General features: G+C 39.1%; 1 protein-coding gene across 2 annotated transcripts in view; it reads left to right on the top strand.

The window, feature by feature from the left end:
- LGR4 (leucine rich repeat containing G protein-coupled receptor 4) overlaps positions 1–15649 on the top strand; it is a 73262-nt gene extending 57613 nt beyond the window's left edge. The window contains exons 6-18 of one of the 2 annotated variants that reach the window (XM_051776631.1): positions 158–229; positions 1662–1730; positions 2321–2392; positions 2479–2550; positions 3216–3284; positions 3728–3799; positions 4878–4943; positions 6008–6079; positions 6970–7041; positions 7338–7463; positions 8852–8973; positions 9578–9646; positions 12663–15649. In XM_051776631.1, coding sequence (XP_051632591.1) covers positions 158–229; positions 1662–1730; positions 2321–2392; positions 2479–2550; positions 3216–3284; positions 3728–3799; positions 4878–4943; positions 6008–6079; positions 6970–7041; positions 7338–7463; positions 8852–8973; positions 9578–9646; positions 12663–13939 — 2230 coding nt within the window. In that variant the 3' untranslated portion in view covers positions 13940–15649. The remainder of the gene's footprint in view (positions 1–157; positions 230–1661; positions 1731–2320; positions 2393–2478; positions 2551–3215; positions 3285–3727; positions 3800–4877; positions 4944–6007; positions 6080–6969; positions 7042–7337; positions 7464–8851; positions 8974–9577; positions 9647–12662) is intronic. The other variant, XM_051776640.1, reaches the window with a different exon arrangement.
- Positions 15650–16833: the final 1184 nt, after the last annotated feature.

Genomic DNA, 16833 nt, shown 5'->3' with positions numbered 1-16833 from the left:
ATATATTTCTGTCTGGGAGTGAAAGATATTCTTCTATGTAATCTATCCCGTGCAATGGTTTTTTCTAAACCATTGAACTCTCTTGAGTTCATAGAAATATCTGCTAATGTGTTAACTTATAGGAAATAATTCACTTTGTTTTGGTTTTACTTTTTAGACATCTTCATAATAATAAAATAAAAACTATAGGAAAGCACTGTTTTGATGGATTAGACAACCTTGAAACCTTGTAAGTATGTTTCTTAAAACAATTTCTTGTTCAGTGTTTGTCTCGTTCTCAGCTTAATCAAGGTTACCATACTGTTATGATGAAGGTTTTGCAAATCAGGCACTGTGCAACACATGCCACTAACACTTAGGTCCAGCTCAGGTTTTGGAACTGAAGGCTGGTATCAGTGCAGTGCTCCACCAAAACTAATTAACTCTGTTGAGAAGCAGGTAAATATTAGCCTGGGTGAAATGTCATGCTGGATGATGTGGCTCTAATGTTCTTAGCCCTGATCTAGCTGGTGTATCTTTGCATAGCACTCCACTGAGTCAGGTGGATGTATCACAAGTGTTTGAGTGGCCCCAGGGGTGATAAGGGACAAATATTTGTTTCTCGGGTTTGCTGTAGGATTAAACACATTTAAGATACATTGCCAAAACTGTCGGGTGACAATAGGAGGTTTCCGAGGGGGCCCCAGTGGGCTGTTTCTTCACTGCTCCTCCTCCTCCTGAGTGCCTCATGGGCAAGGAAGGGCTTTCAGCTGCTTGGGTTACATCTCCCATTTCCCTTGCTCACTCAGTGAATATCTAACAAGCAATATCTCCCTTAGCCGTGCATTTTGTTATGCTTAGGAGAACGTTAAATAAATAAAACTAAGCAAGGAGGGCAAGGGCAAGCCAGTGACAGCCTCTGTTAACTTGAGGAATTTGGATGAGTCCAGAAATGCTGCTTACTCCATCTTGTCAGTCTCTTAGAACCTCAGTTAACTAATGACATTCTGTGTAAACACACGCAGCTGGTGTGAGACTGAAAATGGGTTTTGCTGCTCATAAAGGAATCCCTTTTGCAGAAAAAAAGACTGTGACAAGCCCTGACATTACTGCTAGAACAGTGCAATGTTAACTGAGAATTCAACAGATCCCTGTCACTCGTGTACTGATTCGGTGTCATGAGACTTCCCTGTGCTTCTAATTTATTTTATTTGTAATTGCTTTTGCTATGAGGTCTGCTGTTACCTAATGGCTTCTTTACTGGTTGTTTTATAAAACCTGGACAGAAAGTTTCTTAGTAAATTAATAAAGAGTAATCATTTTTACTAGGGTTTTTTTTAATTATTTAATAATCTTTGAAATCATAGTTCATTTCCATGTAAATTCTGTTGAAGAAAAATCTGTGAGGTATTGAAAAATACTGAGCTTTGCCGTAAGGAAATATTATTTGACTTAATATGAATAATCCTCTGGATAATATTAAATATCTTACCTAAGTTATTAGTTGGTTATAAAGCATGTAAAACATCAGAAGACTAAATCTAAGTTGAAGTTATTCTTTGGTCTAGTTAAAGGTGTTCTGAGAACTTTTTACTTTCATTGGACTGTCTTAAAGAAAAACTGTTTTGACAATTCATGACTACTATTAAAATTTTTTAATGTTCTTGCTTTGTTTCTTCTAGGGATTTAAATTATAATAATATGGTAGAGTTCCCTGAAGCCATAAAAGCTCTCCCAAGTCTAAAGGAGTTGTGAGTATTACTTATTCTCCCTTTTCACTGGTTTCTTTCTCCTTTCCATAAATAAAAAAGAAAAGAAAATCCTGGATTTAAGAGTGTTTGTCTCATTATGCAGCAGCCTAAATCAGTTTAAGTTATGCTAAGTGAAGCTATAATTAAAGAAAAACATAATCATCATCTAGAGAGGAATGTGTTGAAAATTATTTTTGAGTTACATAAGCAAGCAATTTATTCAGGAGAACCATTAGCATAGATCTTAATCACAAGCTGGTTTTGGCTTCCAGTAGCAGAATTAAGTATTCATTGATCATACATGTTTTCTTTGTCCCCTTCTTAAGAGAGGAGTAAGAAAAGTGAAAGTACAGCATCATGTTTGGACAGAATAATTTCTTTCTAATGAAATATTTTCAGTTTAGCTGATGTGCAGTGGGCAGAAATCATACCTTTAAAGTTATTCCTACAGTTTAACTTATTCCTATTTAATTGCAATCTTGGTTTTGGCAGGATTGGGAATTGAGTAGATGTGAAGAAAATAACTCTTGGTTGAATCTGCTGGCAGTGTATTTTTAAATGTTGATTTTCTTCTTTGCTGATATCTTTAGGGGATTTCACAGTAACTACATTTCCATAATTCCTGATGGTGCATTTGCAGGAAACCCCCTTCTACGAACGATGTAAGTAATTTTCATGCATCTATTTTTAGCTGTTAGCAGATGGTGACTCTAAGAACAACCATTGAAACATGTTTTTCATTTCCCAGACATTTGTATGATAATCCTTTGTCTTTTGTGGGGAACTCAGCATTTCAGAATCTGTCAGATCTGCATTCCCTGTAAGTACTGTCTTGACAATATAGTACAATGAATGGGTATGAAATACGGTGGCCAAGAACTCAAAATAAATAAATTTTCTGACTCCCTCTTACCTTATAATTTTCTTGCAGTAAGTTTTAACAAAATTGTTGTTGTTGGGAATACCAGTTTCTTCAGAAGCTCTAGTAAATATCCTCTACAAACTTTTTTTTTATTACCTTTCATAAGACACATAACCCCAGGCTAAAAGCTCAGGTTCTTACTTAAACAAACTGCAATATGTCCTCAGTGGTTTTTTTTGAAGGGGGATGTACATTGTGAGAATGTTTTGCAGGTTAGTGCATGCATGCCCTCAAAAGATATCAGTTCTGGGGGTGACAAATAAGCAAAATGGAGTGAAACTTTGAACTGCAAACTATACTTTCCATAAGTGTATTGATATCACTCTTTCCAGTTTGATGAATTCCAGTTGTTTGCTCATGGAGGAGTTATTTATCAAGCAGAGAAGTATAAAAAGCAGTGAAAAGACCATCTTTCACACACTATTCAAGTGTAAAATTTAAATAAAAGCAGTGAGAGTGTTAGAATGTCTCCTTAGTGCAAATATCTACCTGATAATAAGATTGAATGTCACAACTCAATTTCATAACAGTTTACAGCTAATTTCCGTGGGGATTTTCTTTAGGGTCATTCGGGGTGCCAGCATGGTGCAGTGGTTTCCTAATTTGACAGGAACCGTAAACCTGGAGAGCTTGTAAGTATCTTCTACAGAAATAAATTTCAGTAATTTCTTGGGTTTGCTTCTTGTGAAGTAATTGAAATACGATAAGTGGATCTGGAGAGCAACTGCATATATTTCTCTTCCTGTCAATAGATGTAATGATACAGCTTTTCTTACTGTGATACCTGGGTGCCTTTTGACGTTTTGAGGCACTGTTTTTTCAGTAGGGTAAGCTGATAAAAGCCTATGGAAAGGCCATTGGTACTAAACCCCTCTCACAGAACTGAAAAACAGAAAAGTTGTCCTCTTCCAAAAAAAAAAAAAACAAAGAAAAAATTTGGTGAGTGAATCTAGCACCCCGATAGCTGAGACACCATCCTTATTCTGCTCTTATATATGCTTGTTATGCCATCTGCCATCAGCAATACAGGCATTTAGATATGTGACTTTGTTGGTGTGTTTTTTTTTCTCCACAGAACTCTAACAGGGACCAAGATAAACAGTATTCCTGTTAATTTATGCCAGGAGCAGAAGGTCCTTCGAACTTTGTAAGCAGACATATTGTGCCTCTCTTTTCATCTGCATCAAAATGCTTTGAAAGAAACTTTAATTTAGAGCAAAAGTATTGCTTTGAATTGCTCATCCTAGTAGTTCTTTCAAAGTTGGAAATTTTGGTTTTTTGGTTCTTCATATCAAGACGTTTGGCAGAGTTGATGTAATGCCTTACATTCCCTAAACAGAGTCCCCTTTGTAGGGATGCACTGTATTTCTTTCATATGTTAGAAGAGATAAGATGGTGCTGCAGAGAACAGTCTTTGCATGTTCAGATTCACTCTGCCACCATTCATCCTTAACACAACATCTACATTCAGAGGTTAAGGAAGAGTTTATTATGGTGCTTTGACTTTTCGTGTCCGGGAACACGGGGCAGAGCAATACAAAGCTCAAACAGAAAAAGCAGTAAGGATGTGTTAAAATTAATGCAAAAACCCCCAAACTGGTATCTGAAGCCATCAGGACAGTAGGGATAAACCATGTTTGTGAAGGATACACGCAGGAAAATGTGGAACAAAAGCAAATCCTGAAAAAGGGAGGAGAAAAAGTACGCTCTGTTTTATATAAGTAAAAATGGGGAGAAGGAATGATAGGGTGGGATTTATTTTCAAACAGTAGTTTATCTTTTGAATAGAGATTTTAAGATTATTAGCTTGTTCTAGTTTCTTTTTTTTTTTTTTTGCTGCATAGTTTCAGAGAACATTCTGAGCTTTCCTAGCTCTGCTTAAGGAGATACCAGCACACTACATCAAAACTGGCACCAAATTCCTGCCTTACATACAATTTATCCGTTTTATTCTGAAAAAAACCAGGTTATCAATAAGCTTTTTTTATATTACAACACTCAAAATTCGGGGAACTTGTACACTATGTTTTTTAGGGTATGTGTATACCAAGATATACACTTGGGGTTCCCTCTGTGATTTTCTCTAAACTGCCCTTAGTTTTTCCACAGAATGGTACTAACAGGAAGATTTTTCTGTCAGTCTATTTAACAGTTACCAGTGATGGGAGGTTTCAAGTAGAAAGGAATGTGAACTAAGCATCTTTTTCCTATTTTCTGTTTTGAAGGGACTTGTCTTATAACAATATAAAGGACCTCCCAAGTTTTAAGGGCTGCCATTCCTTGGAAGAAATGTAAGTAGAAATAAGTGTTGTTTATCTTTATTAACTCCTTAGTATGCTGAGTCCACGTCCCTAGAAACTTTTTTGTTTCATGTTTGTAAGTTTCTAAAATTAAGGACAGAGATGACCACCTTCTGTGAGGAGTGGAGTGTGCTGGACAGAGAATTCAACCACGTGCGTTTTCCTCAACTAGCCAATGTTTAATTATCTCTGTGGCACAAAAGAAATGAAAGACACACCTCAATCCCACGTTTCATGGCAGCATTGCTGTGCACATAAATGGAATGAGCATTTATATCTTTTCCTTCCTGCCTGTTATCCCTTCCACTCTTCAGTTCCCTCCAGCCATCACCATGTGCTTGTGTAAAATGAGGTTTTTCCCCAGTCCCTGCAAGACACATTTAAACCCCATGTTTGTTTTTCCTTATTTCATTGCTTTTAATCTACTTAAGCTTAATTGCCAGACCCTACGCAATTTTTCCACTTGTGTATGTTCTTACTTCTCCTTCTACCTCTCAAATTTCTATCCCCTTAATCAGAGTGGGGCTAGCAGGCCTATGGACCTTTGTTGTACTCATGACATCTCCAGGCTCATACCCATTGTTCACTGTAAAGGGAGCTAGTGAACTGGAATTAAAATTTTCCCACTAGCTCTTGAGGCATTTGTCAATATTTTCCTTTCATAAATCTGCATTTTGGAAAATGGAAGTGTACCTGTGGTTAAAATATGCCTAAAGACTTCCTGCAGAATGGAGTACAGTTGTTTTAAATCTTAGTGTGACTCTTCAACATTCACAGTGTTATTTTTAGCTTGAAAGTAATTCAGCCCACACTTAACAGTCTTTTCTAAATTAAATGAGTTGTGCATTGGACGGAGGTGCCACGAAAGTGCTTCATGGTTGTATTAATGTAGCTAATGTAAAACAGTTAAACACTGTCTGCCCACCAGGGGAAATGAGAAAAATCCTACCACTGATAAGGCTAAATACGTGCATTAGCAGGTACCAAGCTCTCCCTTGGTTTGAAGTCAGCCCAGTTAGCTAATAAAGTTCTGTTTCTGCTTCTTCCCTTTGCAGTTCCTTACAACATAATCAAATCCATGAAATTGCAGAGGACACCTTTCAAGGACTGTCCTCCCTTCGTATCCTGTAAGTGTACATAGCTACAGTGCTGAGTAAAACGAGATCATGTTTTTGATTCCCATGTAAACGGATGTCAGGGTTTGGTGCTGTAAATTTGATTGATGGCAAAAGGCCAGGTATGCTGGATCCTAAGATAAAGTAAACCAAGTACAAGAGATACTAGCAGCAGCCAGTTTCAGCCCTGTTCCTTCTACTCTCTATTTTTTGTAGCCTATATTTTTATATATATGAAGACTGAAAATGAGATCTTTTTTCCCAGTGCTCCACTATTTTGCATTATAACCATATTATTCCATTATGTAGTATTTATTGGAGAGATCCTATCTGTTTTCCTCAGGAGGAGCAGATCAGTAAACAAAATTATCCTGTCCCTTTACATCTCTAGGTATATGAAGATTATATGAGAAACATTTTAAATTATCAGGAAAAAAATCCACAAATTGACGGGTATTTAAAAAAGAATAAGTCGTGGTGGCCCAGCAGAAGCTGGAGCTGGATTTTGACATCCAAAAATGCAGATGCTCTTCTGCCTGTTCTTTTGGTGTCTTCCCCCACCTCTGCCAGTTGCCCTGTTAGAGGTGCAGTTGTCACCAAAGTGGTTGTCCTGGCACCTTCGTGCTGGGAATAGGTGGTGCCAGAGCCAGCCTCTGCCTTGGGAGCACAGGCTGTGCTCCTGGCAGCAGAAAGGAAGGGAAAGGGAGCAGGAGTGGGAGATGGATTCAACTGTGGGGATGAGGTGAAGCAGATACAGCTGCCTTACCAAGGGATTTGGCTGCTACTGCACCTGGCTGACTGGGAAGAGAGGGGAAATGATCTTAGCTTTTTTTCTTAGTACAGTGGCTGTTACAAAGATTTGGTGAAACTGCTAAAATAATCTCCCTTGGCATTCATTGCAGGGACCTCAGTAGAAATCGGATTCGTCAGATCCACAAAGAAGCTTTTATCTCTGTTGGAGCTCTTGTTAACCTGTAAGTAGGCTATTTGTGCAGTCACCTCTCTCTATTATAAAACTTCTGAGATAGTGAATATTTTTAGCTTAAAACTGATATATGCTCATCATTTAATATCTGTAAATCAGGAAGCCTCTTGCTAGCTGAACATATGCAGGGCACACTTGTTTAGAGTGCCTGCTGCACTGACAGGTATATGTCAGACCACAGCCTTCTGTGAGACTTTAAAAGTCCTTCCTGCTTCAATGAAGTATATGCTATGGGGTCTTCAAACTTACCTTGTTTGTAACACTGTCTTAATATTCACATTTCAGAGACCTAAGTTTCAACGAACTCACTTCAGTTCCGACTGAAGGACTGAGTGGGCTGAACCAGCTTAAACTCACGGGCAATTCTGAGCTGAAAGAAGCTTTGGCAGCAAAGAACTTCGCGAAGCTCCGGTAGGTTGGTAAATAACGCCACAGAGTGCCTCCTTTGTTCTCACAGCAACAAGCAATGTGGCAATAAGTGAAGCCAGTTTAGACAGTACTCATGACAAATGATCAGGCCCTTTGCTGAGTCCTGTAGTGCCTCAATGCTGGTATATATAAATGGGCATCTGACTCTTCTGGTGTAAGAAACCATCTGCAGACAATTTTCTTGGTATCTTTTCTATTTTTCCTCCACCACTTTCCAGGCAGACACCATCTCACTTGGGAGGAGTGGTTTGGGTGGATTTCCATTTGTTATTGAACTGAGCACATCTGTCTTTTACTGTGGAAAATGGGAGCAGATGCACAGGTGTCTCATTCCATGATCTCCATGCTTTATACATACACCATTTGTCCTTGGAGGCAAATGATAAGAGTAACAATAATCACTCAAATGGAAACTTGTGACTGATTTCTGTGGGAGGTGGATCAGACAGGGATGAACTGCTTTCCATTTTCAAAGATCTTTCTGCACGTTAAGAAGAAGCAGTTATAAATTATTTCCCACACTGCCCAATGGAAAAAGTGGAGATGAAGCTACTGTTAATTTGTCTAAGGCCAGTAAAAGAATCCATGTCACTTTTAGAATCAAGCTTCAGCAGTACTGTGGAAACAGCAGATTGTTTTTCAGGTTTTGATCTGTGTTTGAGAATTCATGCTTTCTGGGATTCTTTGGACTGACGTCCCTCCTAAATATTTACAAGAAGAGAATTCAGGAGCAATACTGCAGATAGTTGATAATGTAGTCTTGAGTCAGAAAAAATTAGCTCCTGGTCTGCTATTACTTCATTGCTTATGTGGGTTATGTGGGTTTTTTAGAACTCTGTGTGCAGGTGTACTTCTCTGCCGGAATAATAGTATGTACCATTTCTGCCAAACACGTGTAAAAAAAATTAGAAATCTTATTTTGGTACCACAAACGAAGAGTGAGAAGGAAAGAGGTAACTTAAAAGCTTGTAGTCATCTGGGAATTAACTTTCTTACAAAACAGTTACTCTTTAATTAGCGTGCTTATTTAGTTTTCAGTTTCAATGGTACAGCAACACCACAAACACTGATCAGAATTTGGTTTGTATACGGAATAGAATGAATAGTAGAGGGCTAAACATAGTGACATTTTCTTTGTGCTTCTCACAGCAGGCAAGACTTGTATACATCACCTGTCCTTTATCTCAGTGTAAGAGTTTGTCAGAAATGGTTATGCCTGCTCCAAATTGAAGTAGTTTTTTATTGGCAACTGCAAAAAAAGAAGCTTTAAGTTTAGCACTGAAGTGTGCTATCTAAATATTTTTAATAGATAGTAATCTTAACTTTGGTTACAATGCTTACCAGTCTTCGTTGTTCTGCCTGTATTTCAGGTCACTCTCTGTACCATATGCTTACCAGTGCTGTGCATTTTGGGGTTGTGATTCTTATTTAAACTCTAATGCTGAAGACTCCAGTCACCAAGATCAAGGTGCCTTGATGGATCGTGAGAAGGGTAAATGTTTCATTGTACTTAACCAGCAGTATTGTTTTGTGCTGGACTCAGATAACAGTGTATGTTGTCTTTGAATAAGGGAGTATGAGAAATGTAAATCTTTATAGGGCTACAAAAACTGAAAGTGCTTAGCAATTGCTAACATATAGCAGTACCTTGTTCTTTCTAAATATGTGAAAGGTATTTGTTGGGTGCTGTAAGACTTGCCTGTATGGAAAAAAAAATCAACTTTAAAAAAAAATTCAAACTGCAAATATTGCTTCTCTCATGGTTTTATTGTTCTCAGTGTTTCGACCTTCCTATTCAGACAGGGCTTGTCCCTTCCACTGTCTGTTTCAGAGTCCTGGTGATCAAAGATGTTGCTTTGTTATAAAGCATTTTGAGTACCTGGGTCAGGCAGGAATAACTCAAACTGCTGCAGCCATTTCTGCACTGAGCTTTTGACCTTATGTGGCAAACCAGAGCAACTCCACTTGTTGAAGGCTGGAGAGCTGGTGAACTGTTAGGTGTTTGATCCCTCAAAAGACTACTCCCATCCTAGGCAGCTTCACTGCATTTCACTTTTATTTTCTTTCTATGACTAACGTGTTTTTCACTTTTACAGCTGATGCTCTGAGAAATGAGGAAAATGAGGAACTGGGACAGACTATTATTCACTGTACACCAGCAACAGGTAAATCCTGTAACGTGCTTTAGCCACACTGTGAACTTCAGGCATGGTGTTACGCAAAGAGCTGGCTGCAGAATTACATGTTTTATTCCTGGTAATCATTCTGTGCACAGGAGATTAATTTATACAATGCTTTGGGTGAAACATCACTTGATGTCAGTTTTGGATGAGCAGTCACAAAGATTTGACTGAGCTTTAGACACATAGCACTTTATTGGAGAACTATGCTAGGAAAAATACTGGAGTTTCTTTCCATAAGCAGAACAATCAAGATTGTAATACTTGTATTTGGAGTCTGCTGTATTTAATGCACTGTGCCCCCTAATTCTGCTTTATTTTTGCCAAGGAGATGTCTGTGGGGCAGACTGGATGAATGCTCACCTGTTTCAGTGGCAGTTCAGCCCTTGTTCTGAAAGCTTGACTCAGACTGCTGTCATTGGTGGCTTTAACGAAGCTTGGTGTCTTTACAGGAGAGTGGATGAGGAACACTCACCTGATCTGTTCCCCAGCCCTGCTGTAGCTGCATTAAGTGAGAGCAGAGGGCTGTTACAAGTAGTTGGAGTAGGCAGTAGCATCTTAAACTGCTAGAGACACTTGTGCAATGAACAGTCTTATTGGCATACCAGAACTACCAATTCAGGCTTGAACAGTCCATGAGTGTTGAAAGTCTTTGATTTTGCAATGAATATTTCCATTCCAGGCTTTTTTTCTGCCCTTCTGCTTCTCTTTCTCAAACTGCAAATTTCCATACATAGTTCCACTCAGCTCCTGAAAGCAATTATGGTGGTGCTTCCTACTTCCTTGCCTTTGCCACAGCCTCTCCAGAGGATTCCTTCCGTACATCTTGTATGCTCCTGTTTGCATAAAAAGGAGCACATAGATGGGGGAAACAGTATGCTTCCAGTAAAGTTACTTCTGGATGAGCAGGAGTTATCCAAGTCTTATTTCATTCTTTTCTCCTAACTTGTATTTTACGTTATGAAAATCTGTTCATTCTCCATCTTTTGGGCTAGCTCGAGCTTTAGTATCCAGCATATCACAAGGATTTCTTGATCACAGCCAAAAAGAACTGTGGTCAGACAGTCAAATATATTATTAATGTAATTGTACATAATCTGAGAGTTAATTTGTTAATGCTACTTATTTGCTTTTGATCTCCTGTTCACAGAATGAGAATTCAGATGGTGTGTTACATGGGTCAAATCTTTGAAGTCTTCAGTTCTGTCTTTTTGCCCATGCCAGAAATGCTGTAGTAGATCTAAAAGGAATGAAGAGCTTGTTTTACAAGTTCAAAATTTGCCTTGTTTTTCACCAGTCCCTCCCATACTAACAAGTTTCTGTGCCATGTTGTCATCTGGTCATAAGTAAGATTCTCCACCCACCATGTAAGTTCTGAATCACTGCTCAACTTGTAGATCCACCTTTACTTTGCCTAATGGCAGGAATGGATTGCTGAACAGTGGTGTTCAAGTAGCTCAGGTCCTCTGAAAGATGTGAAACTCATCCTTCTGAGAATGGATTTTTCCCCTCCTCCCACATGGGCTGGAAATATCAGTGAGAGAGGAGGGTAGCTTTTAACTCTAAGGATAGCAAGGCTTCAGGAGAAAGATAGGAAAGGGTGGTGGGTTTTGTTTGTCTAAAGTACAGCTACTAGAAAAATGGCTTCAAATTGATTTTTATAAGCACAGAATTGACATTTTTAAGTTTCCTAAGTGGGAAGTTGTTTTTATTTTTATGTAGATCAGCTTAGCTGGTATCGTTGTGTCATGTGAACGTATTGTAAAACTGATTATTCTGGCATGGATGCCTTACTTGGGCATACCTCCTAAAAAGGGATATTACTGCTGATTTTACTGGTCTGTTCATCCAGTGAGCACCATTATTTCATGCCCATAAATGAAGCTCGCTCATTTAAATGAGCAAAATATTAATTTTTGTCTCGTCAGTTCATTAATTGCTGGAAGGCCTTGGGAGATCCCTGCACTGACATTTAGTCGTTCTGTGCAGTTCTGTTTCAGCCCATGTTAGGGATGGGTTGTCCTTATCTTTCCCCTGCCAAAAGGGAAGGCATGTGCTGTGCAGAGCCAGGGTCACAGGCTGAGTGTGGCTCAGAAGCTCCAGCCTTTGCACAGTTTGGCATTTTCCTTCAGCTCCCTGACTGCAGGGAGGGATCCCGAGCTGCTGAGCTTTGGACAGTTAGCGGTGCCTAATGGGGATATAGGAGAGGTTCAACTCTTCTAACTGTTACTTAAAATCAGTAGGACTTCCCTGTGGAATAAATAGCAATTAGAAGGATTAGAAGGATAAGCAGTAGTAGTGACCTTTCTTCCTTGTCTTGCCTCCTGTTATTTTGCTTGCTGGGCTTTTTTTACTGTTTAAGCATTTTTAAGTGGCGAAAGAAGAAGAAAAAAAATATCTTTTTCCCATATGGCTTTCCAAGCTCACAGTGTGTTTCAGTGACAAGGATGGAGGACAGGGCTTGTGGTAAATTCCTGTCCTTATTGAAGCTGATTAAATTGAATTTGTCGGCTGTTTTACAGATGTTTCCTTGTGACCAAAAGTTACTCCAGAAGGCATGTTTGTTAATCATTTTTTGAGAGAACATGTTCCTTCTAAAAAAGTCCTTCCCCTTACAAGTGGGTTGTGAACATTTGCTTTCACATTTTTTGCCAATCTTTTTTTATGATGTATAAAATCTCAATAAAATAAAGTATTTGGGTGGCACTAATAAAAGCTATTTTGAGTAGCTAAAAGTAATTAAGTTTGTTTAGCTAGCTTGTTTATACAAAGTGTTCTCAAGTGACCATTCACTGTGGTAATTATTATTTCAGGCATAATTAATTAGTAAATAGCTTCAGCAGAATAGTTTACTTTCAACTGACCTATTTAGCAGTTGAGCTGTGTACTCTATTCATTAATTAATGAGTACTCTTGTAATACCTTTTCAAAATCTTGCTTGTTAAGGCAGAATTTTTTCCTAAATTGGTTGTCCTTCTCTTTGTTTTTTGTTTTCTTCTAGGTGCCTTTAAGCCTTGTGAATATTTATTGGGCAGCTGGATGATTCGACTTACTGTCTGGTTTATTTTTTTGGTTGCTTTGTTCTTCAACCTGCTTGTCATGTTAACAATATTTGCATCCTGTACTACATTGCCATCTTCCAAACTGTTTATAAGCCTGATTTCTGTCTCTAACTTATTTATGGGAGTCTATACTGGTATTTTAACTTTCTTGGATGCTGTCTCTTGGGGAAGATTTGCTGAATTTGGCATATGGTGGGAGACTGGCAGTGGTTGCAGAGTTGCTGGGTTTCTTGCAGTCTTTTCATCAGAAAGTGCCATTTTTTTCCTGATGTTGGCAGCTGTTGAACGGAGCTTCTCTGCGAAGGAGTTCATTAAAAAGGGGAAAAGCAATCGCCAGAAACAATTTCAAATTGCAGCAGTTTTTGCTTTCCTGTGTGCCCTGGTAGCGGGATGCTTACCACTTTTTTATAAAGCTGAGTACTCGGCATCCCCCCTTTGCTTGCCCTTCCCCACTGGAGAAACGCCTTCACTTGGTTTCACAGTAACTTTGGTGCTCCTGAATTCGTTAGCGTTTTTGCTAATGGCTGTTATCTACACTAAACTGTATTGCAACCTGGAAAAAGAGGATCTCTCCGAAAACTCCCAGTCCAGCACGATTAAGCATGTTGCTTGGCTAATCTTCACGAACTGCATCTTTTTCTGCCCTGTTGCGTTTTTCTCCTTCGCGCCGTTGATCACCGCGATTTCTATCAGCCCCGAAATCATGAAGTCTGTCACTTTGATATTTTTCCCGCTGCCTGCTTGCCTGAACCCGGTCCTGTACGTATTCTTCAACCCAAAGTTCAAAGAAGACTGGAAGATGCTCAGGCGCCACCTGACCAGGAAGAACGGCGCGGTAGCAATCGCCGTCAACGCTCAAGGGGGCTGCCCCACGCAGGATTTTTACTACGACTGCGGCGTTTACTCCCACCTGCAGGGTAACATCGCCGTGTGCGAGTGCTGCGAGTCACTCCTTCTGTCCAAGCCCGTGCCCTGTAAACATTTAATAAAGTCTCAGAGCTGCCCCACGCTGGCAGTGGTGCCTTGCCAAAGGCCGGATGGCTACTGGTCGGACTGTGGCACCCAGTCGGCCCACTCGGACTACGCGGACGAGGACGACTCCTTCGTGTCGGACAGCTCGGACCAAGTGCAGGCCTGTGGCCGCGCCTGTTTCTACCAAAGCCGAGGGTTCCCTTTGGTCCGCTACGCCTACAACATACCAAGAATTAAAGACTGAAAAGGCTTTCTGCCACCAGCTGTTCCAGCAGAGAGGTGTAATGCTTTGCAGACTGTTGCCTGTTTTGACCTTTCGAGCAGGAAGCACTTTTGTAATCATTGTTTGGTGTCGTTTGTAAAGAAGGGAAGCGGGCAGCAACTTCTTGAGCCATACATTTAAAAAAAAAAATTTTAAACAAATAAATCAATTGCCCTGACTGTAAATAATTGGTAAACCAAATTTGTTACCCGATATTTTTACTCTTTCCACGCAACAGTGGTTTCTTTTATACAGTTTTTACATGCTAACGGTGTGTTTCCACATTGTGCTCCAGTTGTACTTTGCTTCTGCTGTTGGCGAGGTTAAGTTCTGTTGATTTCCCTCCCACCCCCCCGCCAAAGCACAATATAAAGGACAGCTGTTTGATATTATAGAAATTATTTTTAAATGTAACTTTTCTATAATTAAGCAAAAAAAAAAAAATCTCTTGCTAGCTTTGTATAGTGTATTCAGCATTGAATCTCAGGATGAATTTTATTGCAGGGCCAAAAAAGGGATTAATTCTCCCATACGTAACTGTGACAGCAATATAGGAATACTATGTTTGTTTTGTATTTTAAGCCAATATTCAATTAAAAGAAAAAAGGGTTTGTTGCGGTAAAGCACTTGTAATCCACAATATTCTATAGATTAGGGGAATAAGAATATGAGGTTGTCAGGAATAGTAGGGTTGAACATGTTTTTCCAGTGATGATGCATTACTTCAGGTGAACCACAGCAAGTTTCTTCAGTATTATGCAGTCAAGTCATACCATTGGAAGGAATGTTGATGTATCAGGGGGTGTTAGCAGTGCTGTCAGTGTACACAGCTCATGTCTTTGCAGAAAGACTGACTAATGCTCTGCAGCCTGTTGAATGTTACAGCACTCCAGTGATACTTATGGATAGACTGAGCAAATGGAGGGAAAATGCAAAGCAATTTGGCAATGAAGAAAAGCATTTTTCCAATTATTTTACTGAGAGTGAAGTACACTCTGTGAAGTCACTGATTTTCACATAAATCAGTGCAATCTTTTTAAACCATTAAAGTCCTGAGACCCTAATGATTTAAGTACAATCAGTGATCCGTTTTCTCCATATTTAGTTTGAAATCTGATGGATATAAAGTTATGAATGCATGATTAAATATTTATGTATGTTTCTTGAACAATACGCTAAATCAAGAGCAAATCCACTGCCGTCCCAGTCAATCTGGAGACATTCTCAGTAAGAATTAAAGCTAGATTGCTGTTTTGAGAATTAAACTGTACATACTGTTCATACAATGAATTTTTATCTTTGTATTGTAAGTTATTTGATAGAACCCATGATGGAAAATGTGGCTTCAGTTCATTTTGTTAATTAAAGCTACCTCCTAAACAATAGTGGCTGCCAGTAGCAGAGTGTTTAAAATGTGGTTTATATACTTTTTGCATTGTAAATAGATGTGGTTGTATATTGTCACTGTAATAAAAACAGAATCCTTGTATATCAAAATCATGTAGTTTGTACAAAGTATGGGAGGATTATTTACTGTATGCTGTTAATTTTGTAAGCCAAAATATTCACGTGTAAAAAGGGAAGAGAACCAACCCAGAGTTGTTAATTCTTATATTTACACTCATGAATATTACATCTGCAATTAGCATGGAATGTTACACTGAAAGCAAATAAAGGGTACATGAACATTGATTGTTATTTATCTCTGTTTTTCAAAAGTTAAGGCTGAAAATGGTGCACATGTAGAATTATTGAGCATAAATAATGTGTCATCTGCTCTTGGCTGCATGTGGTGAGTTCAGGAAAGAACTGCCAGAAAATTAAGAAAGCTGCCAATTTACATGTGGATTTATGATCTCTGACTAATGCCATCTTGGCATTCAAAAGATTAAAACCTTCAGTGAGGTGTTTGCCCTCTTACAAAGCAATCTCGTGATGAGAGATATTATGTATTGTATTTGAGTTAAAATGTTTTTAGTATGGCTTGGATAATCATCCAGATTATAATTTTCATATTGGTACTTTTTTATGTTGAGAGTTGAGTGGTTTTTTTTTTTTTTAAACTATCATTTTGTAAGAGTCACAGTCTGTCCCACATTCCCTCTGTTAAGGTGACACGAATGCTTCTCAAAAAGGACTATAAATGTCAGCTGCCATTTATAATCAGTAGAGAAGGAAATCCAAGCATAAAGCTTCCAAAAAACCAGTTGTATTTTCAAACCGTGTTCTTGAGAATGGATTTATTTCTTCTGATTCTTCACTGCAGTGCCATTAAAAAGGTCAGATGTGATCCATTTGAAGTCCCGGTACTTCATTTTACATCAGTATGTTTGTGGGGTTCAGCTGTGCTAGTGGTTAACTCTTACTGCAGTCAGCCCAGTGTCTTCCAGCACACACAGGTTCTGTCTGCTGCTGGTAGAGGTGAAAGAAGACAGGCAGCAGCTACTAAAACCAGCCCACCAAGAAGCAGTGCTGCAGAACTTGCCTCTCTCAACGTGACTACGTGCCTGAACGCCCGTGGACAATCACGTAAGGAGAACCTGGACAAATCCAGCTGTCAGGTGCTTAGTGCCACCTTTGTTGTGTCTTTGCTGGTCAAGCTGATCTCGGGCTAGGGCACAGTGGAATGTTCAGATGTTCACATCTCACTCCTGCTCCAAAAGCAGTGTCAAATATATGGACACCTTGCCTTAAAGCGGTGTTGCGTTAGCAACGTGTGGGATTTTTGTTACCTTTGTACCAGTGGCTTTTTGAGCTGTCCCCTCAGCAGCCTCCTCCTCAGCTAGGCAAAGCTTCCTAACTTCAGTTTTGAGACTCAAACAAGTGAAACCTCACGTTACACCCTTCTGGAGGTCTGCAGAAAATAAATGCCTCAA

Source organism: Manacus candei, unplaced genomic scaffold, assembly GCF_025592945.1.
Source record: "Manacus candei isolate 608988 ecotype Guabito, Panama unplaced genomic scaffold, ASM2559294v1 h1tg000009l, whole genome shotgun sequence".
NCBI lineage: Eukaryota > Metazoa > Chordata > Aves > Passeriformes > Pipridae > Manacus > Manacus candei.
This window is presented reverse-complemented; position numbering and strand designations above follow the sequence as displayed.